At 39.3% G+C, this 26,828-nt stretch overlaps 2 protein-coding genes across 2 annotated transcripts in view; one reads left to right on the forward strand and one right to left on the reverse strand.

Annotated features, from left to right (window-relative positions):
- LOC103754042 (transmembrane protein 263) overlaps nucleotides 1-10,000 on the reverse strand; it is a 222,690-nt gene extending 212,690 nt beyond the window's left edge. Inside the window, exon 1 of the mRNA XM_018082935.1 lies at nucleotides 9,900-10,000. Within this exon, the coding sequence (XP_017938424.1) occupies nucleotides 9,900-9,992 (93 nt within the window). The 5' untranslated portion in view covers nucleotides 9,993-10,000. The remainder of the gene's footprint in view (nucleotides 1-9,899) is intronic.
- A 1,957-nt stretch (nucleotides 10,001-11,957) lies between these two features.
- LOC108641378 (embryonic protein UVS.2-like) lies at nucleotides 11,958-26,321 on the forward strand. Its single transcript, XM_018082933.1, has 11 exons — nucleotides 11,958-12,063; nucleotides 12,220-12,244; nucleotides 13,129-13,266; nucleotides 14,598-14,715; nucleotides 15,117-15,295; nucleotides 19,721-19,802; nucleotides 20,714-20,841; nucleotides 22,558-22,673; nucleotides 23,110-23,335; nucleotides 24,437-24,555; nucleotides 25,128-26,321. The coding sequence occupies exons 1-11, from the start codon at nucleotides 11,995-11,997 to the stop codon at nucleotides 25,356-25,358; spliced, it is 1,431 nt and encodes a 476-aa protein (XP_017938422.1). The 5' UTR covers nucleotides 11,958-11,994; the 3' UTR covers nucleotides 25,359-26,321.
- The last annotated feature ends 507 nt before the right edge of the window (nucleotides 26,322-26,828 follow it).

A 26,828-nucleotide genomic window follows, 5' to 3' on the forward strand; every position in this document is an offset into this window, starting at 1 on the left:
TAGTTAAATTTTAAAATATAGTCAGTTTGTTCATATAACATATGGTTACTTTTGCATCACTGAGAAGAATAAACTAACAAAATTTGAAATCACTTTATAGCAAATAAACTGAAAGCGTCTATGCTTATAGGTTTCCAAAATTAAAACTCGGATGATATTAATAGCAAAATCCAGCCTTAAAAGTAACTGGAAGCTCCATTTCATAAAAAGCCATGCGTTTTGCAATAAAAGCAGGTTTTGATAACTTTAATGAGGGAAAAACCATGAAAATAAGCAAGTTTGAACTTTTGGATTCACTTAAACAAAGCTGCTGTATTTTAAATGCCTTTAGTGATAGAGCACGAAGGCAATGTATTTTTTATGTAGGCTTCAAAGTCTTGCAAAATGCCAGGATACGTAACTGAATTCACATATGAGCTTCTCAGATTTCAGATTAATTTTTACTTTGAACTCATGCCAAAGACTCTGAGCTGTACAGATAGCAAAGCTCTGCTAGTAGATTTTGCTGACATTTGGAAGCACCAGTCATTTGTTCTCAGGATGCCAGAACAAGGCTCTAGGTAATATTTCTCCCCTTTCATGAACAATAGAATTTATGTGGTGGTGTCTTTCTTTTCAGGGTATTTTTGATCTGTTTGTTTTAAGTATTTCTTTTCCACCTACACAGAGAATAAATTCTTTTACAGGAAAGAGACATTGACATGTTAATGCTTGCAGAGTTATGGTGTTTCCTTTAACCGATGCTTCTGGCCAATATCCTCTGATGAATTTATCATCCATTTTGTGATCTCCCCTCTTCAGAATAAAGTTTCTTCTCAACATTGATAACAACAGGGATGAGAAATCAATTAGCAGCCTCCAAGCTCAGAATCTGTGGTCCTCAAAGAATACTAGTGACCCTGAACTGAGATACACTTTTATTCAAGCATAAACGGTATCTTACAGTGTTAAGGCTTAATGAAATATTAACTTGGTTAATATATAGTTATAACTCCTGCTGAGTTTCTGTGCTGCTTTTTGAGTAGGTGGAATTTTCCTTTCCCCTATTCTTCCTGTGAAATAATCTTCTTTATCCCATCTTGCCACTATTGCCCACACGTGCACATCCCTTTAAATTAAATTGTTCCACAGTTGCAGATGGGAAAAGGTGAGTCATCTGTCCCAGGAGACAAAGACAAGGAGGAGAAGAGAAGAAAGCAAAAATCCTCTCCCAGTTATTATAACAGAGATGGCAGACACAGTTAAGGAGAACAAGGCTCTTTATTCAAGCCAGTGGTAGGTTAAGTGTAGGTAAGACATGAAGTATCCAGTATTTTAGATCAGTCATACCACCCTGAACATGTCTATCAGGAATATTTAGAGTCTTTCTAAAGAAGACCTTCTCCCAGCTTATCCTCTGACTATTTATAGCAGTGGTAAATATGTAGAAAGGTGATTTGCTTTTTAATTTTTTGGCCTACTCTACAAATACTGTTCTTAACATTCACTCCAGGAATTCCTCAAGGCTTCTCTCACATGGAGTATTTGGACCCTGAAACCATCCCTATGGTGTAGCTTGAGCAGGCATTACTGCCCAAGCAACATGCCTTCTTCACATGCCCACCTTTCTATCAGTTAAGAAGTCAAGGACAATACACAGACATTCCTCAGGCTCTCCCTGTTGCCCTTTCACTGCTAAGAGTTCCTTCCCTCAAATGCTCAATCTCAGGTCACTGCTTTGCTCATTGTTTCCATATAGGGATGCCTGTGCACAATTAAGCAGCTAAACAGTATTGAACATTTATAAATTAGCTGAAGAGAGATTCTCTCTAATTCCTGATAGTAGTGGGAACCAGGGGGAAATTAAGATCAGAAGTACTGTAGCAGATAGACTCGGGTTGTTAGTTGTTACTTCTGCATACTGGTTGCAGAGCTTTGCTGCATCTATAACCAGCTTTGTAGTTCCTTCTGTATCAAGAGCCCTGAGATTCCAAGGATTTTGTCTTATAGCTCAGTTCTGTTAGGCTGAATTGCATCCCAGCAGACAGCCCTACCTGCAGAGGTGTCTACCACTACATTTAAGATGCTTGTCAACATTTGCAAATGTGCGTCCTGATTAAGTGCCATCATATGGCTTTATCCAAATTGTGTTGCAAAAGTAGACTGATGTCCTAAAGTACCTGCTATCGAAAGAGGAGATTCACTTGATATCAGCAGTGCTCTCAATGTATTCTGTATCATCTTGACTTGTATCCAGTTTTAGACTGCTCAACAGGAAAGAACTGCATAAGTATTTCTCCTAATGACAGATAGGTTCCAGTACACTGACCCCATTACTCTTTGATCAATAAATTAGTTGTGTAAAAATTAGTACTTTTAGAGATGATAAATGAACTCTAGAGGACTGTCTTTCATTCTGTAGGTGCTGGTTTCACTTTAGTAAGAACAGAGGCTCACAGATAATTAACTGGAGCAAAAGTTGCATGAATGAGGGAATAATTTACCATGAATTAAACCATGCACAGGGGATGCTGCATGAACAGGAATGATGGGGGAACACATACAAAAAAAATGCCTGCCATGACATGAGTCAAAGGATACATCTTCTTGTATTTTTGAATATTTAACTGAAGTTGCACACAAAGTGTGCACAAAAATGCTACAGAGCTGATGGTAAAATACATAACCACCATTTTCACAGGAATCCAGTTCCATCTCGGACTCAACTCACAGCAGTGGATTAGAAGGGGTGGAGGAAAGAGATTCTTGCCTTGCTCTTACCACAAAACTACACAGAAGAATTTTGCACAGACTGTTTAAATGCCTGTTACAGATCTCAGACACTCTTAAACAAAAACTTGCAGAGCAAATACTTATTAATGTTTGTATGCTTATGTGCTTTCAAGAGACAGTGCCCATACACAAAACCCTGTGCTTCTGCATTTATGCATGCACTTATGCTTTTATGCCTGCATATGGGGATTAGCATGTACAGTTAGTCCTTTTTCTAAGCCTAGTGAAATGTGATAAGACCATTATTGCCAAGAAAGGGAACTTTCATCTCTTTCATCTCCTTCATACTATTCTCCACTAGTGAGCTGTGCCTTGGTAATGGTAGCTCTAGAAGAAAAAAAAATTGGCCTGGGTTTACCTAGTGTAAAGTTACTATGGAGATAGGATATTAGCATATTAGCCCTGGAGATAAAAGCATGGGCAAGTTATATGGATTCTAGTAACTGTTGAAAAATATATGAGCTATTTTAAAAGCAACATGTTAAAGGCGTAAGGTCTCAGTTCTCTGCTGCAGCCAGGAAAGGTGCTAAGTTTGCATGGCAGAACTGCAAAAGATGCTGTGGCAATCCCACAGCTGTCAGAAAGCACCGGTTCAGATACAACGGACTCCGATTCTGTCACCTTTTTCTCTTCGTCCTTTCCCTGCTTTAATTTTACTGTACATGAGGTATCCAGTTCTTTTAAGTCTCCAGGAGAAAGACAGTGACCATCTGAATTCTTTTTTCCCTGTAGAACATTGGTGTCTAAGAGGTGTGACTTAAATATCAACTGACACTAAGATACCATGGCTGATTCTCAGATTTCCCTGTTGAGTTATTTTTTCCCCCTACTTTATGTATTCCACTCATAAAAAGAGTCTAGAAATCAGCTGCTGTTCATAAACATCAGAGAGACAAGGCAGAGGAAGTCTGGGCATGGATAGCACACTAGAGAGAACAATGCCTTTCCAAGAATCCCATCAATCTCTTAGGAGATCAGGTGGCAGTAGATGTGCAGGTTGAATCCAGTATGACTCCAGAATGCATATGAAGATTATTTTCTGTACCAGTACAGACTATAGGGCTGCCTGCATGACATGGCTCCAGCATGGAAACTGCTCTTGAATCTCACCAACAATATGCAGTCAAAAAGCCACAGTTTGGAGATTTCCAAGATAACACAATCTTTGACTTGCTGCTATTCTCAAATCCCAGCAATGCAATAAACCAAATTCAGTCAAACTGCTACATTTCTAACTCTTGAGAGCATCCAGAGTTAATGTTATAAAGTGTCTATCTTCTATACGTGCCCATCAGATCTCAAAAGCAGACATAAACCTGGAAAATACCTGTGTAAAAGCATTTTTAAGATAGTCAAGATAAATAAAACAAACTGTGCTGACTGCTAAATATATTGAATATATTGCTTTTTCTCCTGTTAAGTATAACCAACTGATACTCACAGCTTAGTGTTTGAAGTACTTTCAGCTGGAAACTCCTCATTTCAGATGAATTATAAAATTAGGGCCTCAAATATTTATCTTCAGGAAAGCTCTTCTAGTATGTGATGTCAGGTCTTAAGCTGTTGAAAATATACATATTCCAAAACTGAGGAAGGATAATGTGATTTTGCTAGCTCCTAGATTTCTTCTTTGCTTTTGCAAAGGACATTATAATTTTCCTAGGGCATAAGCAAACCGTATTCTATCTCCATGTTGCCCCATTCCTCCAGCACACCTGGAAACACTCATCTCTCTTGCAGAGCACAAATCACTTTGCTGTTGGACCATTTATGCCTTTTCTTCTCTGTTCTGGGCACTACAGCTCCATTTCAGCAGCATAATTTTTCTGTAGAAGGTGGAAGATAGACCTATTTAGAGGCCTGCAAAACAGGCCTCACAAGCTGGTTTTTTACTAATTGAAAAATTTTGCCTAACACAACCTGGATTGCTCTATTCAACACTGTCCTTCATAGCTCAGTGCCCTCAACATTTTTCTCACTTCAGAAAAGAACACCTTAGAACTATAGGATTGTAGAGTTGAATCCCACCAGGTAAACCAGTGCTGTAAGAGGCAGCAATGGTGATTAGAATACAGCTATTTTAGTGCTGATGATATGCTACTTATCTAACCCCAAGTTGAGCTTCATGTTACAATCCATCTTCATCACAAATCTTTACTTCAAAGGAATAAACTATCATTAGTACCTGTAAGATTCATAAAACCTACTTTAAGAATAGTATTCTAACAAGAATGCAAGTGTGGTGAAGAAAAGGGGCTGAATTTAAATTAAAATGCCTGCACCAGCAGAAGCTGGACTAAGTGGGTCCTTCCAGTCTTTTACTCATACATGCTCATACCATCAAGCATTCACAGTGCTTCTTCTGTGCTGACAAACATTTCCTGCACATACTGTATTCTGACTCAGAATTTTCAGTACTAAAATATCAATTATTTAGTCATTTACAAAGGTGGCACAACCCTCTCACATCACATGGGAAAATCCTGTGCAAAAGACCCAGTTTCTGCTGTAAACTAGATGCTATCCAGTACCACAGCAACTACTCCCCGCAGTCCCTGGGGTTCATCAGTAAGTATGAAAAGATTAAATACAGAAACACTGACTCTAATGAAGTTTCCACTGTACAAAGATAGGAAACTCCTTCAATGCTTTCCCAAAGCTAAATCCCTAAACTCTGTGAAAGCCACAGGTATTAAGCACACCTGAGAACTAGCACACCTGTTTCAAATTCCTAATGCAGCTGAATTTGGTTCTGTTTAGCAATCAGCTTTGAAAACCTGACCTTAATTTCTGTCTAGAACAGAGATAATAGCATCCAGCTGCTTTGTAAGTGCTTACAAGAGAATGCCTGAAAACTGGAGGCTCTGTTCCTTTGCCAAATATTGCTTGTCAGGAACGTGTAGCAATCCACATAGGGAGTGATGATATGGGACTCTTAGTTCTCATTCTGCTACTAAGAGATCCTCGATATGCTTTATCATAAGTCAGCATCTGAATTTCTTTATCAATGAAATGCAGCTGCACATCCCATTTTTAGTGTAATATTTCAATATATTTTCGAAATAATTTGAATGAGATATGCTAAGAAAGTTTTGAACGTTATTATCTGCTTGTACATTTTTCATGTTGATTTTTAGACTTTAAAAAGTGTAACTCCCCAAAAGCAAAGAAGTTAGATAAAAGGAGCAAATAAAAGGATAAAATCTTGAAAATGGCAAGAAAATATCATTATCTGAGATGGACATTTTAAAAAGACAACAATCATACTTAGAGAGCAGCAGAAATAAAGAATGGAAGTCATATCTGGATGGTGAAAATAAAGTCCATTGTAAATTCTGACAAGTGGCAACATATAACATGGGTTAAAAGAGAATTTAAAAAAAAAAAAAACCAAGCAAAAATCTACCAAAGTTGATGGAATCAGTAGATAAGCAAGATAGTAAAGGAAAAGATATGGTTACTGCAACAAATCTGTGCATCCCTTAGGGCTGACGTGTGCTATGGAGCAGGACAGGGATGTTGCTGATGAGATGATTCTTTACAGGGGTTGAGGAACTCTCAGTTTCAGGAAGAATGTCTCAGAGAAAATATCACTGCTGACAAGTAAAGGTTTTAGCACGAATCAGTGCAGTGAACGGTAACAACAGATGATGCTCACTCAGGACTTCAGAGGCAGCTCACACATGAAACTGTTCAGCTGCTGAGTGAGCTTGGTAAGTGCTACTTAAATCACCATGGTGCCAGAGCTATGGGAAAGTGCAATCAAACTTTAAAAAGGATGCAGGATGAGCGACTGTATTTCTTCCATACACACTGTTGGAAGAAACACTTAATAGAAGTCGTAGACTCAGGGACAAATATATGTTGGTGCTGAGTCAATGTAGCTTTCCCAGAGCCTGCAATACAATTTCCTAGGGGTCTCTGAAGAGCCTGTGATGATCCAGTGCATATCATTATCTAAGCTGCAGTTGTGTTCACTGGATAGCCCACACTGTGGTATAGGGAGTGAATTGCAACGTGTTGTAGCTTTTAGGAATGGAGAGAGCCAACAGACCTTAATGGCTCCTGGCTGGCCTCACGTGGGGTCCTCTCACCCTTGGCCTAGGGGTTCCATTTAGGCTTAGGCTTTGGCTTTTGCTCATTGTTTGGGCTATATCATAGGAGCATGTATCTTCAATCTAGTCTTAGTATCCTTTCTGGACCTTGGATGTGTGTTGTGCCCTTGTTTTTAGTCTTGTCTGTGCCTTCAGCCTCTGGATGGACTTCAACACCATGTCAAATTGGTTATGCTGAGCTACTGAGAGACTGCTGGGGCCACAAATCCTAGGGAGCCTCCCTTATAGAGTAGCACTTTACTGGGTGCTCCCCTCTGGCCCATTTGTCTTGGTTCTCTTTCAAGGCAAACCAGGGAAAAGGGCAATGGCCTATGTTGTGAAGTTAAAGTGGAGCCAGGACAGGGCCAGAGGAGTATTTGGGTTCTGCAGTATAAGCTTACTAAAACCTTTTAAGAGGACTCATCAACAAAATAAATCTGAAGATTTAAGAATCCTTTAGAGAAAATGGTGCAGGTAAATGGTTCATTTTCCTAATGGGCCATCAGAGCACTTCAGAAATCTACTGTGGCATCTGTATGCGTAATCTATAAGTATCTGGAGAAGGTGAATAGTGAAGTAACAAGACTGCAGAAGCTAAACTACAGTTTTGAGGTAGTTCAGGCTAATACTGATGCATCACTTCTCAGCACAGATTACAGGACAGACTTTTCATGCCTGCAAGCATTTTCTGCAGTTAGTGGTTGGTGCTGAGAGAGGGATCAAAGGAGTTAACAGGCTGTGAGTGATGATGGGGAGTTCCTGATTGTTTCGGGAAATGTGTCCCACTTGCACAAATGGCAAACCACTAGAGAGCAGCATTAAATCAGGACTTCTCCTTTGTGTCTGAAGAACTTTTACATAAAACTGCATTTGTGTGATGTTTGCAATTGGACACTGGTTTCAGATCAGGTTTTACCAGAACCAGGGCAGCTATGGACAAGCCAGTCCCATCTGGCTCAGTCTTTGGGTATGTAAATACTCAAATACTGAAATCAGTCTTTGTAGCTCGTCTCCAGGAACCCAACTTCCCCCATGCATCAAGTTAAAAAGCTATAGTAAAGTTCTCTTCACCCTACAGCTACTTCCAAAACCAAGTTAGCTGTAAAAGCTTCTGCTGACTCTTGTCTCTAGCTGTCATCTCAAGTTAAGGCTCACTGACACATGTAGTTATCTTCAGATCAGGGTCTGTAGACTTGTGCCTCTCCTTTCTAACATTATGGTATCATTCTGACATTGGAAAGGTAAAAGGTGGTAAAATAGCAAAGATCACACTGTGCAGGGGTGGTTTAGGAGAAACAGAGTCCAAACACATGTTGGTTTTAAACTAATTTCAACATAGTTCAGTATTTACGCTGGAGACTTTTTCTCTCAAAGAGTAGATCTTTCTTTTAAATAAAAACATACCTAAAATGTGGAAATATGTCAATATATGTAATGGCCTAAGATGCTGTAAAGTACACCTCAATTGACTAATTATATTAAAATTAGCATTCAAGTGTTTATGTATCACATGTATACTATGCTCAATAGTAACCTTTTCTATGAAAGGTTTGCTTTTGCTGCCTGGTAACTGGGACAAAATAAGGGACCAGATTTACAAAATCTTAATTTAATCTGTAAATCTTAATTTCTGCAAAAGCCAAAACATTTTTTGCACTTCATCAAGGTCAATGATTTAATTATTCTAAACCGATTACCTTGCTGGCAACTGAAAAGCAGGAAAGCTCATTTTCTTCTCCCAATCGTTAATGAGGCATGAATTGCATGCTTTCACTAATCCTGGCATCCTATAAGACACAATATCTGTAAACAGATAATTCTTAACTAACATAATTTTAAATGCAAAGGAGGTTTTGTGTATGTTTTTATTGTTTAACTCTTTTCAGCCTGTTATAGTGTAGTATAATACCTTCATTTAATGACTACAAAGTTATTTTAAAATGCTCTTTGGCAGAATCTGACTTCTGTCTAAATGCAGAGCTGCTCAGAGCCTTAAAAAGAATTGTCATGTAGTAAATGCAATATTTTCTGTTATTGTTACTTTAAAAATTAGGATTTTTTATGTAGTAAGAACAATTGGCCTCTTAAAGCATGTAGAGATAACTGTGAATCCTCCTGAAAAGTAATAAGCTTCCTAAGGTGAACACAGTTGAGTTATGCCGACTGTTTGTTCACTAGAAATTGCCTGCATGACCTTTATGTGAGTAGCTGAGGAACTGAGTTTTAGAGTGATATTCCACTGGATACTTAGACAGTCACATAGCCATTCACTCTCCTGAAATTTGTGTCCCTTGAGGTTCATTTGCTCTAATGCTTTAGCCAGGGAAAGTGCCTCTGTACTTTCTCATTATGGAAAAGTCATGGGACATACCATTCCTATCATTTCTGATGATACCTATTACTGATACAGGGCTAGGGAAAAACCTTATATTTAAACACCTACTGGTGTTCATTTTTTCTAACTTTATCATTTAACATTTTGCCAAGAGGTACTTGGATTACATGGTGAAAGAAGTGCCCATTCTATGCTGTGAAATTAAGTTGAAACTAAGCAAGCATCACTAAGAATATGATAAACATCATATTAAAATTTCTAACCAATGGCAGTGATAAAATATCTGGCAGATCAAGGACAGTGTGGCTAACAATGAGAAATGCCAAAAGACAGTGTAAGAAAAGGCATATGGGAGAAGGAATGCAAGTTACAGCTGTGTAATCAAATTATTTGGATAGATAATGAGAACAAGACCTGAATATTATTCTGCTAAAATATTGAAGCAGGCAACTGTAGACAAGCAGCATCAAAAAGGAAATTTGCATCTACGAGACAACTTCTGATAATGTGCTATCAGGTGATATGAGACTTTGGTCTATTAATTAGCCTTGAAAAATGCCCAGTTGTTTCTGGCAGTCAGGAAAATTAATTAAACCATGGGATAAATCTCTTCATTCAAGGGTTTTTTTTTCCCATGAAATGGATATGCAAAACTGGAAGAACTTCAAAGGGCCCTCCCATCCCTCCTTGCTGCACACCTGGAGTGACCCAGCTGGAACAGGTCGTCTTCTCTTGCTTCTACTGCCTAATAACTTCTGCTCTTTCCTCTGTTGTTTTGTGATGTATTGCATCAGGAATATGCTCCTGTGACTCCTTCTGTCTCTGTTTTGAACCTGATCTTGAATAGACACAGAGGTTGCTTCGAACTGTACAGAAAGAGCTCTGGTTAACAATATAACAAACATGAGGACAGTTTTAGCCACATTAGAAATCCAGAGTCCAATTTCCAGGCTTCCTCCCACCCCTTCCCACAATTTATCCCAATACCAAAGAGAAAACTTTCAGGCCAGAGGCTCCTATAGGGGGAAGGGGAAGTATATATATTTATTTACACAAATAAATACTATACAAACTAAAGGCAACTATATATATATATTATTACACTTCTATCAGTCCCTTTAAGCCCCTCCCTTTAACTTTAGTCCAGGAGAAGCCTTTCAAGGCTGATATGTAACGCAGTCTCTCTCTTGTGGGAGTGTTCGGGGCCCCTGAACACTCCCTCACCAACCTTCAGCTGTTTACTGCAGTCTTTCTCCTCACAAAGTCCAAGAAGGTAGCTTTGAGACCTTTGTCCTCGGTTCCATGTCAGTCTCTGCTGTGTCATTCTCTCTCTCATACCTCAGTCTCATACCTCGGTTTGCTGTTGCTGTAGTGTAGCTTATCACAGTAGGCGTTTGGAATCTTCATTCCTCCAAGTCAGTTTTCGGCTGCCCCCAGTCAAAACTCGGCAGGGCAACTCTCAAGCCTTTTGGCCCGTCTCCAATTTCACCTGGATTCTTCTGAGCCCCCCACTCCCAATCGGGGGGGCCATCTCAAACTATGACACTTCTGAACCTCATCCTCTTATCAGCCAAAGAAAAATGTTCCACTTCATTTTGCAGTATAATCTACGTGGAAATTATAACTGTAGATGAATTGTGGAAGTCACAGAAATGTGCAATATTTTAGAAATTTTATGAGCAAACTATTAATAGGGTAAAATGAAAATATTAGTAGCAAAGCTTTACATAATATCAGCTAAAATTTTCCTAGCAAAGTACTCCCTAATAACAAAGGACCAGCCCATACATCTCTCTGAAAAGGCACACTCTGCCATCTCAATTTGCTGTGAACCACATAGGTTCCTCAAAAATTTGTCTCTGCAGGCAATTCCAAAGGTTTTCTTGCTTATTTCTTAAAGATCTGATACAGCAAATCCTTAGGATTTTCTATAGCACCTCAGTATTTGTGCAGGGGCTGAAGCTGGAAGGAGAAAGCAAGATATGCTTGCCTATGGTGGGGTTCATGTATCTGCAAGATGAATATTCCCATTCTGTGGCTTACTCTTACAGTGTAGGATTTTCTAGGATTCAGCCTGTCTTTCTAGTCTTGTTTCTACTTATGGACATCAAAGGAAGGAGGGCTTCCCAGAAGGTGGGAAGCCAAAGCTCTGTGAGCTGGTGGTTTTTATTTATAGATTCCAGAAAGACATACAATTGCTGTCAGTGGTGATTATATTGCAAGATATTGTATTGGAAAAACAATTTTAATCAACAATCGGATTCATCTCTGACTCCAACAGATTTCTAGTGCTCCTGGCTAGCAATGCCTGCCTGAGAGCTGTGCACAGAGGGGACAAGCTTATAGATGGGCTCTGCAGAGCAGGGTGGCTCCTGGCAGCAAGCTAGGGAATTACTAGAACAGGTAGTGTGGATAGATCAAAGAGTTGTTTGAGACTGAGTTGTGCTGCAAACAGACTGCTACCAGATATCCTTGCCTTGGTCAGCAGTGAGGGGACCTACAGCAGCTCATGGGTTCTTAGAATTAAAGATGAGTCACTTTAAGGTTATGGAATTTTCTTTCCTATTGCTCCACTTCCTCTGTTTTCTAAAGATAAATAAGAAATGAGAGCCTGGAAATTCTCTTGAGAGGTCCTGCAGCTTGTTTGTTTTGTAAAAATACTTCTTGTTATCTAATTTTGTTACACTTGTTAACAACAGCAGCAGCTTTCCCATAAAACTTGCCCCAAGTAAACTAACCACAACTTTGACAACTGAGCTGCAGAGCAGAGAAGATCGTCTTGGAAACCTGAAGATGAAGTACTTTCTTCTGCCAACTCATTTAGCATTTCTCTATAGCTTTGCACTAAGTAAACCTGTCCAGGTGTGTCACTGCTCTGAGATGCTGAGAATTTACATTGCTGCTGATGAGTTGCTCTCTCTTAAAATTAGTTACAAACTCCTACTGCTGTGATTCCACATGATAGAAGTCTTCTGCTATGGAGATGAACATGTATTAAAATATATGCTTTTTTTTCAGATAGCTACAAGAAACAATGACTTAGGTGAGTTTGATTGTAATTATTATATAAATAACTGCAGGTTTTGGTGGGGCTGGATCTATATACCTGAGCATCGTTATCTGGTACTTTTTTCTCTTTGAAAATGTTTTTTGGCATCACTGGAAGGCAGTTCACAGAATTCAAGTGTGTTTTAAAGTCATATTCAGTGTGATTATTTATGCTGTTTGGATAAAGAAATTAAGAAGACTTATAGAGCAATTGCTACATGAAATGTTCTTTTCTATATGTAGTTTCAGCAAATCAGATTATTCTTCACTTTGTTTTCTTTTCTATGTGATATATAGCAGTTCCCTGCCTGCTACACCCAAGACTGTTGTACTTTTCTTGGCCTAATAACTGATAGCTCTTGTCTGTGAGAAATGTATTCCAAGTATTTTGGAGTCAGAATTGAGGTGGATGTCACAATGTCTTATGTCAAATTAACAGTTAACCTGGAAATTAATAGCTTTCATGCATTCAATATGCATGATAAAAATAGTAATTTCTTTTGTATGATTCATCTCATTTTTACAGAGGTCACTTATGATTTTTCTTTAATTCCACAATCTCTAATAAAGAGTACAATGACTTATAATACTTAGCAGTCCCCTCTGAAAGCTCCCAAAGCTTTTTAAGCTAAAATATATTTAGTCAGGACTGATTACAGCTGCACTATGACATCTATATTAATATTAAACTTTTCTACCCAGGAAGCAAGGCAAACCTAACCAGTCTTGGCATACTAATCCTTTCTCACATTATTAGGAGATGAACTTCAGTGAAAGAAATTTCCAAAAGCTTGGTTAGTGTGTACCTCTTGTCTCCCTTATTTATGTGTATTTGCCTTCTGACTGACTTGTATGTTCTTTATCTTCTTCATCTGCCAGGTAGTGAAATAGCTGTGTATGAAGGAGACATCCTCTTGAGAAGAGGACGACGCAGTGCAATTAACTGTGAGAGTTGTTTATGGCCTAAGTCACAAGATGGACTAGTCAAGGTTCCAGTTAACATCTCTTCTGATTTCTGTGAGTGTATGCAAATGGATGCTGTAAAGTTAGCATTGATCGGCCAGTCCCTATACTCCCTGTTATTTTATTTTTCTGTGGCATGCACCAAAAGCAACCTCTGCACAAGTGAGAGTTTATTGACACATCTCTTTTGCTGTCCTTTAGCCCTGTGGTAGTTTGGCTAAGACTCCCAACATTTCAGTTACAGACACTAAAATATGTGGTTAATTGGGCTGTAGTCAGCTAATTAATTGTAATTTCAAATATTAGCCCATTCCTGCTAGCTACAATGCACTTTGATATTTAGCAAGTAGAGAAGAAAAAGCATAATTTATTCACATTATGAATGTATTTTTGTCAAAATTACCACTAGGAGCACTTTTTTGAACTCTATAATTTTCTTTTCAATTTCTCATAGAAATATTCCCACACTAGAAATCCTGTAGAGGCAAAAATGGAGGAAAAGATATCCTTGAAGATATTTTTTCCTTTGTTAATTCCCTCTAGTCAGTCAATAGCTCTGTCCTGTGCAAAAGGCTGCAGGAGTGATGCCTTAATCTGGACTGGGGCTTCCATACAGACCCTTCTTAAAAGATCTTACCCAGAGAGAAAATGTCATGGAAGTGAAATACGGCCTGTGCCTGATTCCCGTTCCTCAGGGAAAGGAACTGAGGAAAGCCCAGTCTCTGCGTTATCTAGTCTGCTTCTCTGCCTATGTGCTGCTTCCAGAACTGCGGCATATACTCTTGTGGTTAGGTGAGGGTTATTTCCTTCTCTCCAAACTTTAAATGTTAGGAAATTGAGATACAAATCAGTCATAGATGATTCATAACTAAGGAAGCCAAATTAGGCCAAAATGTTCCAAAGTAGATAAACACTCTGATCTTTATTTGGTAGCTGAATAGAAACACCACATGTGATCATCAGAGCCTTGGCTGTCTCAAGTGATTCCAGAGGGGCTGTGGCAGGCAGTTTTTTTTCTGATAAAAAATAAGGTTTTGGTGCTTAGCTACAGTCAACTGGCTCATTTGGGATATTTTAATCTAATTATTTATATCTGAAACTGTCTCATTTCTTCTGTCCTGTCTAATGGAAGAAACAATGTAAATCTTTTGCTTTCCATCAGGGGTTTCCTATAGAATATGCATATGGATAGCTGTAATTTTTATACCTCCCCTTAAAAGTCCAATCAACTTGAAGATCTCTGAAGGCTTTGTGCCCTTTTTTTACCATACTTGTAAGATAAAAAGCTAAAAAACGTTGTGAAGTTTTAAAGGAATGTACCCCATCAATGCACCTTGGTTTTTATTAACCAAGAAAGATTTCTCCTGGCCCCATTCTCTTTCTAGCCATAACAGAGAGGTCTTGGATTGCTGATGCTCTGCAGGAGATCTCCACACTGACCTGTGTGCAGTTTGTAAATCGCACTACAGAAACAGACTACGTGTATGTTGAACATGGGCAGAGGTAAGCTCCCTGTCTCCTGAGAGTGGAAGCACTCAAAAGATCTTTCAGATTCCTTTCTGTTTTGTTCTGGACTTAAGGAATTGCCTTTTTTTTTTTTATCCTGGGAGTAAAGATTCAGAGAGCAGGTGCAATTTTTCATTTTTCTTCAGATATACTGAAAGTTAAATCAGTTAATAGGCTGCAGGAATACATGTGTGTGTGGACTTAAAAGTAACAGGGTATAATTCAAAAATGAGACATTTTCTTTATTGTTGTAAAAATTTTATCTCATGCCAGTGACTATTTGAATGTCCCCTTCTGTGGCTGCATATCTAAAGGACGTTGGTGACATAAACAGTACATCTATTTTTTTTTTTATTTGCTGAATATAATAATTTTGGTTATTGATTGCCTATTCTTAGTTGCTGGTCTTACTTTGGAAAAATTGGAGGACGTCAAGCAGTAGGCCTGGTGAAAAATGGTTGCATGGATAAAGGAGCAATTCAGCATGAAATGAACCACGCGCTGGGTTTCATCCACGAACAGGCACGGAGCGATCGGGACAGATTTGTCAAGATTATGTGGGAACACATAGTGGCAGGTATGTCCACTAAATCTTAAGAGAAAATATATACTTTCAGATAAAGGAGAATGTTTGTACTAGGGAAATTTCAGTGGCTACACCTATGGTAGTGTGGAAGATACAGTCTAAAAGTAGCTCTACATTCTTATTCTGATTGCCATCTTGAGCCCAGACTTCAAAATATCAAGATCATCAGAAATGCAAAATGTTATAGATAAGACTTGGCCATGAAGTAAGACTATAGGACTCTTAACTGGGTGAAACGTGACATTTGAGATCATGGTGGGGAATCACGCAGCAGCTCTATCCTGGGGAAAATCATGGAAATAGGGGAAGGCAGCAAGCAGACATCTTGGCACTGGCAGTGAGTGAAATGCACATATCCTAAAATGTATATGAACGAGGGACTCAATACTGAGACAATGGAAGCACATGCAACCACTAGCATGTGCAAAATTCTGGAACCTGGTGTGATGTGAGAGGAATGACTGCAATTATTTCCTCCTTGTGGACAGAATAATATACGCTCCCATGAAAAGAAGGAGCCATGGGGAGCAATCAGGATAGGTAAATCTATAGAGGAAAAACAAGTGGATGTTATTTAGGGAAAGGAATGCAGGATAAATAGTTTGGGCATGTGCCCATGATCTGTGTGCTGAAAACGTGGGCTCATATACACACCTCCAGGGTCTGGGCAATAAAGGGTAGAGAGAACAGCAGGAGATCAAAGGGAAAATGAGAAAGTGGTACACAGAAGGAAAATATCAGAAGAAAGTATGGAGGGAATCACTTATCTGACAGCTGTGAGAGAGCTGGACAACTCAAAACAATTGTAAAAATAAAATAGTGTATTTAGTTCATTATAGAAAATAATAGTAAGTGGGGCTGGACAATCAAATACCAAATTCTCATACACCTCTTCAACAAATGAGTTATTCAGCTCTTCACTGTCAGGCAAAGCTGAAAATATCTTTTTCTCCAGATGGAACTTGATTGTTTTTATTGAAAATTCCTAACACACTGTTCTCCAAAGTTTTTTCAGCTATTCCCATGATATCCTAAATAAATTCCATTTGTGCTGTTCTTTATTGAGTTTTCAGCTCTAGTGTTAAGGTATAATTTTGCTGTGAGTTGTTTGCCACTGTACAAGGGTGTGCCATGTTTGAAATGCCAGCAAAGGATATACTAGAAAAGAGGAATTGAAAACATTAAGTTATATATATTAGACACACAGAATCTTACACTAGTTTTGCGGAGGGAAGTCCACAGGTACAGATGTCATAATTTCTGAAGGATAGAGAATCACAGACTATGCTGAGTTGGAAGGGACCCAAAAGGATCATCAAGCCTTGCACAGGACCATGAGTGATACCATGTACTTGAGAGTATCATCCAAATCCTTCTTAAACTCTGTCAGACTTGGTGCTGTGACCACTTCCCTGGGGAGCCTGTTCCAGTGCCCAGCCACCTTCTGGGTGAAGACCCTTTTTCTAATACCCAGCCTAAACCTCCCCTGGCACAACTTCAGGCCATTCCCTCAGGTCCTGTCACTGGTGTCCTCCAGGCTGAACAGACCAAGTGACCTCAGCTGCTCCTCATATGGCTTCCTCTCAAGGCCCTTCACCTTCTTCATTGCCCTTCCTTGAACACTCTCTAATGGCTTAATGTCATTCCTATGTTGGGTGCCAAAAACTGCACACAATATTCAAGATGAGGCTGCACCAGTGCAGAGCAGAGCAGGACAATACCCTCCCTCGACCACCTGCTGATGCTTTGCCTAATGCCCCCCAGGACACGGTTGGCCCTCCTGGCTGCCAGGGCACTGCTGACTCAGATTCAACTTACCTACAACCAGGACCCCTAGATCCCTTTCCGTGACATTGCTTTCCAGCATCTCATTCTCCAGTCTGTACAAACATCTGAGGTTGCCCCATTATGGGTGCAGTATCCAGCATTTCCCCTTGTTGAACTTCATATGGTTGGGGATTGCTCAGTCCTCTAATTTGTCGAGGTCTCTCTGCAGGGTCTCCCTGCCTTCGAGGGACTCAACAGCTCCTCCCAGTTTTCTGTCATCTGCAAACTTGCTTAGTATCCCTTCCAGTCCTGTGTCCAAGTCATTTATAAAGATGTTGAAGAGCACAGGGCCTACAATGGAGCCCTGTGGAACCCTACTGGTGACAGGTTGCCAGTCTGATGGTACCCCATTCACTATTACCCTCTGTGCTCAACCCCTGAGCCAGACGTAACCAAGCTCTGATTCAGGCACAGTATCATGAAAGGATAAATGAGGGGAAAGACGTAAAAAAGACAAGACTGTGCAAAAGGAGATGGGCTATATCTTCAGTGTTTTAACAGCGTTCACCATGGGTGGAGAATGAGACGATTTGTGTGACAAGGGAGTTAGAATGCAGAGTGTATGCAGCTCAAGCACTGTAGGGAAAAAATGCGAAGATATAAAGGGGAAAGGAAATAAAGAAACACAGTTATGTTCATGAGGACTGTTAGTGTACATCTCCTCTAAAAACATGCTGCAGTGCTCATAGCAGAGCTCCTCCTGACTTTGGTGGTGCAGAAGTAGACCTCAAGACCTTTTGCAGCTTCCCAGCTCTCTCACACAAGCTGTTCTCTTGCCAGGACTTCCGTACTGTGGATGTTTTCTGGATTTTGTTTTTATCCAGTAATTTACGTTGGAAGCCATCCTACTTCTTTGTTTTGACAAAATGCAGCCCGATTGGTTGCTGTCCACTTAGCTACTTGAAACTCAGCTTGTTTTTCCCAAACTTTTGGAGAAAAAAAAATATTCAGAAGAGTCATTACACTTAGATTCGGGCAGAGGTAGATTTTATTATTTTTTTTTAGAGTGGAAAAGATAGGGTAAGTCCCCACACATGTGCAGGTCTAGACAGCCAGATCTCTCTGGCATGTGATGAGGGAGATGGTTGTTTGCTGGCAGCACCTCAGTCCAGCCAGGATGCCATTACTTTTTCTTTATTTAGCAAAAAAATTCAGCAAAGCACTTCTGTGCCAAACAGTAGCCACATGCTCAGATGTTCACTGCATTTGAACTGTGTTCTCTGTTCATCACCTCAAAAGAAGCTGTGTACTTGCTGATAATTCTTTCTGAAGTCAGTATAGCAGATAAGAGGAACTGAGATTAAAACATAGTCAGGGGGACCAATGCCATTGAGAAACAGTTTAAGCCTTAATGAGGCTTTGATCTATGAAAAGCTCCAAAGTTGTGTTTATCCCCAAATTTTATATGACTGAGGATTTTGAATCTTCTTTTTGCATGTCTTAGCCCTCAGCCCAGGATCAGCACTGGAGGGCATTACTGGCTGAGATTTCCTCTTGTTGCAAGCCTGCTGAGTTGTGTAGGCTGCAAAGATATCCAGTTCTGAACTCTTGTCCAGATGGTCCGTGGTTTACAAACCACATTTACAGTTACAATAACAGAGTACAGAACTGGAAAGGAGTGCCCGGTGGTTAGGGCTTTAGCTTCAATGCCAGACTGACTTCATTCAGCTCCCTGCTCTGACAGTGCTTGCTTGCCTGCCTGTCATACCATGGCCAAGAGACCCAGAATGCAATTCATATTCATGCTCTACAGTCCATGGAGAGAACGAGGTGTCTTCTTCAGATAAAACTCCCTCTAACTGTGTCTCTCTTTCTTTCTGTCTCCTCTGACTAACCTGGAAGCCTTGAGGAATAGCTTCAGCACCTAACTTAGAGAAATAAAGCTAGGTGACATGAATTCCCGTCTCTGTCCCTGGTCCCCAGTCCTGTATCAGTGTAACACTTTTTTTATCTCATGTTGGCTTTTTAAGGTTAAACAGATGAAAAGCAGCTATATTCAGACAGAATTTGTTTAGCTGAGTTTCTCTGCTTCATGTGAATCATATCTCTCACTGTAGTCATTGCTGATGGGTTTGATAAGAGACAAGGCCAGAACATGACTGATAACATGGCCTCTGGGGCAAGGAATCCCTTTCTTTTGTGGTCTTATAACGCTGTGGTGAAAGGACTCAGCAAGACCCATGCATAGCTCTGAATTTTTTACCTACGTGGGTAGCCAGATTTCCCTCTAAAGGTATGGATGCAGCTTTGGAGACATAGGTTGGATGTTTATAATATTCAAGATAATGCTCTGAAATGTATTTGGAGATATCCTAAAGAAGATGAGTAGTTTTGCTTGAAGAGTGTAATGGATTCATTGATTATATCAAAACTTTGACTTACTCGATTCACTTTATATTCTGAAACCTACTAGACTGTAAAAATGGATTCCCATAGGCTTCAAAAATCTCAGGTGGTTTTGCCAGATCCGAGATCTCATGAGAACAAGTATTAGTATCCAAAGTTGCTCTTAGGATTATGACAGCAGGCAGTGTACTATTAGAGCAGCAATAATTGTTCTGACTGAAATGTTGCTTTCCTACCTTACAGGGGAACAAGGGAACTTTGGAAAAATGAATTCCAGAAACCTGGGTCTTCCCTATGACTACTCTTCAGTGATGCACTATGGCGCGTAAGTTGTTTTCTGAAATGTCTTTTCAAAGGAGCAAACAGCTTTCGGATCTAGGAAGAAGCAGTTGCTCTGTGCAGGGAATTAATTTGCTGTTCATTTAAAATTGAGTGAATGGACATAATTAAGAGCGAGCATACTTCCTTTGTCAGCAGGAGTCCTGGAAAACGAGAATTGATATGGACAGAATTAAAACATAGGACAACACTTTCATTCACTGTACTCCTGCCTCTTGCTAGCAGAGGCCTTTGACATGGCTGTGGTCCAAAGTCTAACTGTTTTGAGTCACTGATCTAAACTAGTTCTGAAGTCTAAATTATTTCATTAATATAGTAACAGCTGATCATAGACAACAACATTTAAGTATAGAGGCAAGAAAGATGGATTTATTTTTTTATATCATTAAATGTTGTATGCTGCCTTATACTCATCTGGGAGCACTGCCTAAGGCTGCATTTTAGTCCATAATGTACAAGCTTGTATTATGTGCCTTCTCCTTTATTTCCTTGAGCAAGTAACAACTTCTGAACAAAACTGTGAAATAAAACTTGCCTAGCCAAAAGCAGGAAATTGCAAACAGCAAATAGGCAATTAGTAACTGAGACAGAACTACTTCTGTCTCCTCTGCCTCAGGAACCAAGAATGTGGGATTCAGTTCATTTTGCCAGGACATTGGTGAACTCTCTTGACTCAGGACAGTGCAGCTTTTTCTGCTTCCCTGCCCTCAGCTGCTGCACACCAAATGGCTGCCACGCTGATCCTCTTCAGGGAAGACGAGCTGGTCTCTGAGAAGCTTCTTGTCCTTTTCCATTCTGTTCATTCTGTTCATGTGGTACATGAATATGATTATGCAGTTAGAGAACTTCACTGTCTAGGAGAAGTAATCTAGAAATGTGATTTCCTTATTCCTACAGGTACGATTTCTCCAGCACTCCAGGGAAACCAACTATTGTACCAGTTCCTGACCCCTCTATACCCATTGGGCAGAGAGAAGGGCTGAGTAACTTGGATGTAGCCAAAATCAACAAGCTCTACAAGTGCAGTAAGTGCTGTAGATAAAAGGCATGGGAGCTGATGTCTGTGGGCACTGACAGACATCCCCCAAAGGAACTCAGCCATCAGTCCTTTCAATACATCTCTCCCTCACTCTACAAGAGGAAACAACTATCCCTGTGCCAAACCCCTGCCTTCTTGGAAAGGACAATTTACTTTCAATAATTCACTGTCATTCTGAGGTATCCTCACCTAATCCCTGCTCTTTGACATAAGCAAAATCTATTAGAGAAATCACGGGTGCTACTTCTGTCAAATTCTAATTTCAGGAGAGCTTGGAAGGTTGTAAAGCACGTAACCTCTCCTCAGCCATGATTATAGCTTAGGGTCATGTGCCTCAGTAGTCCCAGCAGGTTTGTGATTTCTCTCAACTAGAAAATGACTGAAGGGTTGTAAGTATGGGTGCCATTCAGAAATCTCTTTGAGAAGAAAACCACAGGCTTTTTGTATAGCTATCTAATTCCTCACTCCATCCATTTCTTAACTCATCCCTGTGGTATCTTAAGGTCTAGAAATACCTAGCATTCCTCTGTAAGCAGGAACTCTTCAGCTGAGATGCACAAAACAGGTATAACATCATGCTCCTGCAATGCATGGGTTTTGCCTGAACTCCCAGTACACAGGCTAATTGATTTATATGGTATTTGACTTTTATGGCATGTTATTCAATTAGTTTCCACCAAAACAGGAAGAAACATTAACAAGGCCTAAATAGTAGTGTACTAAATTCTGCTCTGAATTGTGTTAGAACTTAGTTAAATAATTAGAAATTAGAAGTAAACAGCTTTCCTTCCTTTGGATAGTTAGGTACAGAAATCATTGCAGAGAGTGATTTGTCCAAATCCTAAACTTCAGATAAGACAACGTTACAATGGCTGTCATGTTCTCAAAGATAGTCATAAAAAATATTTAATTATACTCATTCTTGACAGTGGGACTGGGAATGAATCACACTTCAATACCATTATTATGTAATTTCATAATTAGATCTGTATGCTTGGAAGAACTAAATTAAATTAAAAAAAAAAAAAAGAGAGAAAAACTCAGGTGCAAAAAAAACCAAAAACGAAAAAAGTCCAGTTGTCTCAGGAAAAGCAGGGAGCAAGAGAAATATGTCATAAATTCATATGATCAGATGCCATATATTCGTGTTCTGTAATTGAGGGAGTTACACATAGTGCAAAAAATGAAGACGTGGAAAGATGAAAGACAGATGAGATCGGACTTTGTATATCAGTCACTAGGTCTGTTGCTAGACTTAATTGCTGTTACTATTTTCCCCCAGTGACTACCCCTCTTTGATTTGACAGTGTCTAGTTTTCAAGCTTGATTTTTGCATACACACATTTGCTGATGGGAATTGATATACTGATTTCATTGAAACTAGATCCATCATTGAGGTTAAGGAAGTTCACAGCTGATCCAGGCCTTTTTCAGTAAACTAAAATGTGAAAAGAATGAAGCCCTACTATCTTTAAAAAAACATTAGTAGCTGAATCAGATAAGTACTTTAACTACCTTTATTTCACTTGCAGTTTTTCAATAACTTTTACACTAGGAACATCAACACAATTGTAAACATTATAATTAATTTCTCTTTTGCAAGCTTCGTTGATGCAAATGGTTGGAGAGACTTGTCAGGCACTCCGGGAAGATTTTTGTGCAGTTTTCATTCTCTTCAACACTGTTTGGTTCTTCCCTTCAGATTGCTGTAGTTCTGTGTTGCCTAAATCCAAAGGCTCATTCTCCTCTGTCAATTACCCATCTCCATATCCGAACAACAGCAACTGTCTGTGGTTGATCCGCGTCCGTCGAAGTAAGGTAACTTTTATTAGGAGAAAAGAGGTTTGAACCTCAGTGTCTGGACTATGCAGCATTATTTCATTATCGTGAGTACCCCCTGGGAGTCAGTTTCATGGATCAAGACATTTATTTTGTTATGCAGTGAATGAAAGACAGTCTCAACAATTTTCATAAGACTTAAGACTATGAGATGCCTTATTTAACTTGATTTTTATCCAGTTCAGATTGGATGGCTTTTCAAAGACAAGCAGCAGTGAAAGATCAATCTCCGGGAGCTCAGTAATAGGATAGCTAGGTGAAATTCTACGCTCTTTTAATAAAGAAAGTAGAGTTTCAATGATACATGGATAGTAAAATAAATATGAAGTTCTGGTTCACTTGATAACCATTAGATGGTTTGAGGCTTTCCCTGTGGATAGCATTAAATCCCACATCTGCTTTCTTGTTTCTCAAGGTTTTCCTGCAGTTTGAGGCTTTTGATCTTCAACCCTCCCCAGACTGTTCTTCTGACTATATAAAAATTTACAATGGAAACAGCAGGAATTCCCCTGTCCTGCTGGACAAGTACTGTGGGAAGGATTCATTGCCCTCCTTAGTGGCATCTGGATCAACAATGCTGGTAGAGTTTGCAAGTGATGAGAACATTACAGCCACAGGATTCAGAGCCTCCTACAACAGGGGTATGAACACTCCTTCACAAAGTTTATAGAACAGCATTAATAGTATTTGTATGTAAGAATTTAAAATTTTTACTATATACTCCAGAGTAGGTCTCTGTCATACTTTAGACTTTCCCAGGAATTGCTAATGCAGGAGGCCAGGCAATGATGGGTCTGAAGTCTCATAGGAAACACAAAATGGGATGTTGCATGGATCTCATGTTAGTAATCCTGAGATCCCACTCATATTCTTCTGAGAGCCTGTGTTAGGCTTCTTCATATCTCCAGAACCATTTCTTTAAATAAAAACAATGCAATGACTTTAATTAATAGGAGTGGTGCAGCCAAAGAGCACAAAGACTGCAGAACTCAACAAGAGATCTCAACCAATGAGATATAAAGCCAGTAACCAGGCAAGATGTTATGCAAGATTTTGTAGGATTTTATGCAATGGGAGAGGTACTGACCTTGGGTAACTTACACTTTCTGAATCAAAAGCTTTTGTTATGTGCATGAAACACAGTGCTCACTGTAGTCACTTGAGGGGTGTCTGTTTTGCGAACGCACAAATGCATTATGGACTGCCAGACAAAATTCTGTTGTACTGCAGCATGCTTTCAGTTAGGCAGTAGCCCAAATAACTTGCTGCTGCTTTATTTCAACTGAAAATCCAAACCTTTTTACAGCATAAATTGAAGAAGTCTTAGAAATGTGTCATTTTTACTCTTTTTGCATTATTTGATGGAGTCATTTTTAGAAAACACTAGATCTAGCTTGATAATGCAATCTTGAATACTTGAGCTAATTCTTTTCTGAAGTGCAGGTAGTGCCATTAGAATGCTAGGCTAATATGGTAACACTCAATTTTAAAGACAGATACAGCTTTAGATGCAGCTGTTCCCTGTTCTCCAAAGGTTATTTATCAGATATGTTTCTAAGTTCCTTCAGCACAGCTGCTGACACAAATATTAAGCTAAGAAATAAAATATTTCGGCAGTCGATTTTCATGGTAGTACATTCTTTTCTTGGCTTGAAGAAATAATACAATCGAGTATATGCAAGCTCATTTCTACTGACAAAATGCTCTTGTTAATATATCTTTCACTGTTTTTCATTCTTCAGTGAATTGTGGAGCCACTTTCAGAGATTCAAATGGAGTTATCACTTCTCCAAACTACCCTAATAAATACCCCAAAAACAGAGCATGCTTCTGGATCATCAGTTCTCCAGTAGGATACAAGGTAAGACACAGATGAATTCAGTTATGGGTTTCATCACTGTTCTCTGATGCAATGTGTTTCCCTTGGAGAATAAGAGCTGTAATGTCACTTTTTCAGCAGGCATTCTCAGAGTAAAAATCTGAAAGCAAAAATTCATTTTAAGAACTTATGTTGGATCTTGGAATCTGAAGTGCTCAGCAAGGGAAAACCTTTACATGTGCATGTGAACTTACGAATTTAGCTTGTACCAGTAGGTACAAGCTTTGTTCAAAATAATCCCTAAGTAAGAGTTCCCACTAGAAAACTCAAACATTGCACAGGTGTTGTTTTTATATTTCTCTAGAGAAAAGAACATAAAGTGTAGAGGATCAATCTTGTCCCTTGCTTCTTCTTCCAATCCAAAGACTGATGAACTAAGCAAATAATTTGATACTTATTTGCATTGCCGTATGGGATCAGGATGTGGTGCAACCACAGAATAAAAAACAGTGCCTGCACACAAGGATTTTAGATTATTTGTCCTTGTTACATACAAAGGGTAAGAGAAAAGGCTGTAACCTGGAAGCAAAGTGCTTTCTTTGTATTTTCTCCAGATATCTCTCAAAATGTTATCCTTTGAGCTGGAATATAGTGACAGATGCAACTATGACTACTTGCTCATACATGATGGAAGCCAACCTACATCACCTGCAGTTGGCCCTTACTGTGGGACAGAGAAGGTTGCAGACTTTACTTCCACTGGGAACTTTGTGCTGGTTGAATTTCACAGTGATATAGTTTGGGAGTTGCCCGGATTTGTGATGAGTTATACATTTGGTAGGTAAGTCCTATACAGAGGGGGGTTGAAAAACACAGGATGAAAATAAGAGTCCAGCTAGCCAAAGGTAAAAGTCAAAATGCCACCAATTTCAGAAAAAAAATATAGCTCCCTGATACCTTTCACAAGCTTGAAGCTTGATCTCTTAGTCTTACATCTGCAGTGGTGTAATTTGCATGGTGAATCATGGACAGAAATGTTCCTGCCCATGGGATGCTTCTGTCTGAGATTGTAGGCTTTTTGTTTTACTAATCCCATTGCTGGTGTTGCATGGCCAAATACAATAGCAGAGCTGAAACTATGTAAACAGATTTTTAAGAGCTTCTAGTGGTAGAAACTGTGCCCATAAAAAAATCCAGAATATGGCTATGTAGCAACTTTAGCCTGTATTCTGGTAAATGTTATTACCCAACTCTAATTTGCATTCCAGCATACATAACAGAAAAACCTTCAGACACATACTTATTTATGCTTTGAAGCCAAGATCACTTACACAGTTCCTATAAGTACCTGAGCTTAGCCTGGAAATCACCATTTTACACTGAAGGTGCAAACTAGGATGTTTGTACAGCATCTCAGCTTGAAGAATTGCACTACCCTCTGTGAGATGAATGAGGTCAGGGAACAAATTTAACTAAAGAAACAGTTAAGAGTGGCAGGAACAAGCAGTGAGGGAAAGGAAATGGAGTGAAGCACCTATTGTTGCCACTGTGCTGTGGCCTGAGTCAGGTATTGAAATTGTCCACGGGGTATTACCAAAATACTTTTTAAAAATGAGGCCTGAAAACTTAATGCAAAGTGCATTTATTGAATGTTCTCTTTGGAGAACATTTTAGGTGTGAAGTACCTTGTCTGTACAGAGAAATCTTCCTCCTCTGAGAAGACAGCTGAAGAGGAGAAAGAAATCACCACCATAAACACTAGCACTTTGCCTTGATTTGATGTATTCAGAATTAAATGCTAACGCCAAACTGAGAGATACCAAAATGTAATAAATAATAAAAGTTTTTGCTGAAATTATGCCTTTGTGAAGAAGAGCATGTGGAAAATGCCAATTTGCTTTCCTGGTGCTAGGAAGGCAGCCAAGAAATTTTTGAATTATGATGACTTTTTTGTGTGTGTGTGGTTTTGGGGGTTTTTTTAAGGATCTGTAATGTCTTGCTTTTTAAGCACCGGTTAATTTTCACCCACGGCAGACTGATAATTGATAAATTATGGACATCAGGGTCTAGAGCTTTCTTGCATCATGGTAGGAAAGTGCATGCATAGCAGGCAACAAATACTTGTAGTTCTTACAAGTTCCTGTCTTCTATTTTTAACTTCAACTTCAGACTATAAAAATACTAATTCTTCTCTCTGAGTCTGAGGACTTTCATGGAGGTGCAAAAGTAATAACCCTGTGACAAGTCTCATTGTATAACAATGTTGAATGAATCCCTATTTTAAATAGATAGTGCTGAACAGCTTTGTAACTTGA

The sequence above is a fragment of the Manacus vitellinus genome, unplaced genomic scaffold, assembly GCF_001715985.3.
Source record: "Manacus vitellinus isolate BGI_N305 unplaced genomic scaffold, ASM171598v3 scaffold_6_pilon, whole genome shotgun sequence".
NCBI classification, from domain to species: Eukaryota; Metazoa; Chordata; class Aves; order Passeriformes; family Pipridae; genus Manacus; species Manacus vitellinus.

What these genes read in the sequence shown, in the direction of transcription:
- LOC108641378 (XM_018082933.1), top strand. Translation starts at nt 11,995, where the DNA reads ATGAAGTACTTTCTTCTGCCAACTCATTTAGCATTTCTCTATAGCTTT. An exon ending in TATGTTGAACATGGGCAGAG is followed by an intron (nt 14,716 to 15,116) that starts GTAAGCTCCCTG and finishes GCCTATTCTTAG; the next exon opens with TTGCTGGTCTTACTTTGGAA. An exon ending in GTGGGAACACATAGTGGCAG is followed by an intron (nt 15,296 to 19,720) that starts GTATGTCCACTA and finishes CCTACCTTACAG; the next exon opens with GGGAACAAGGGAACTTTGGA.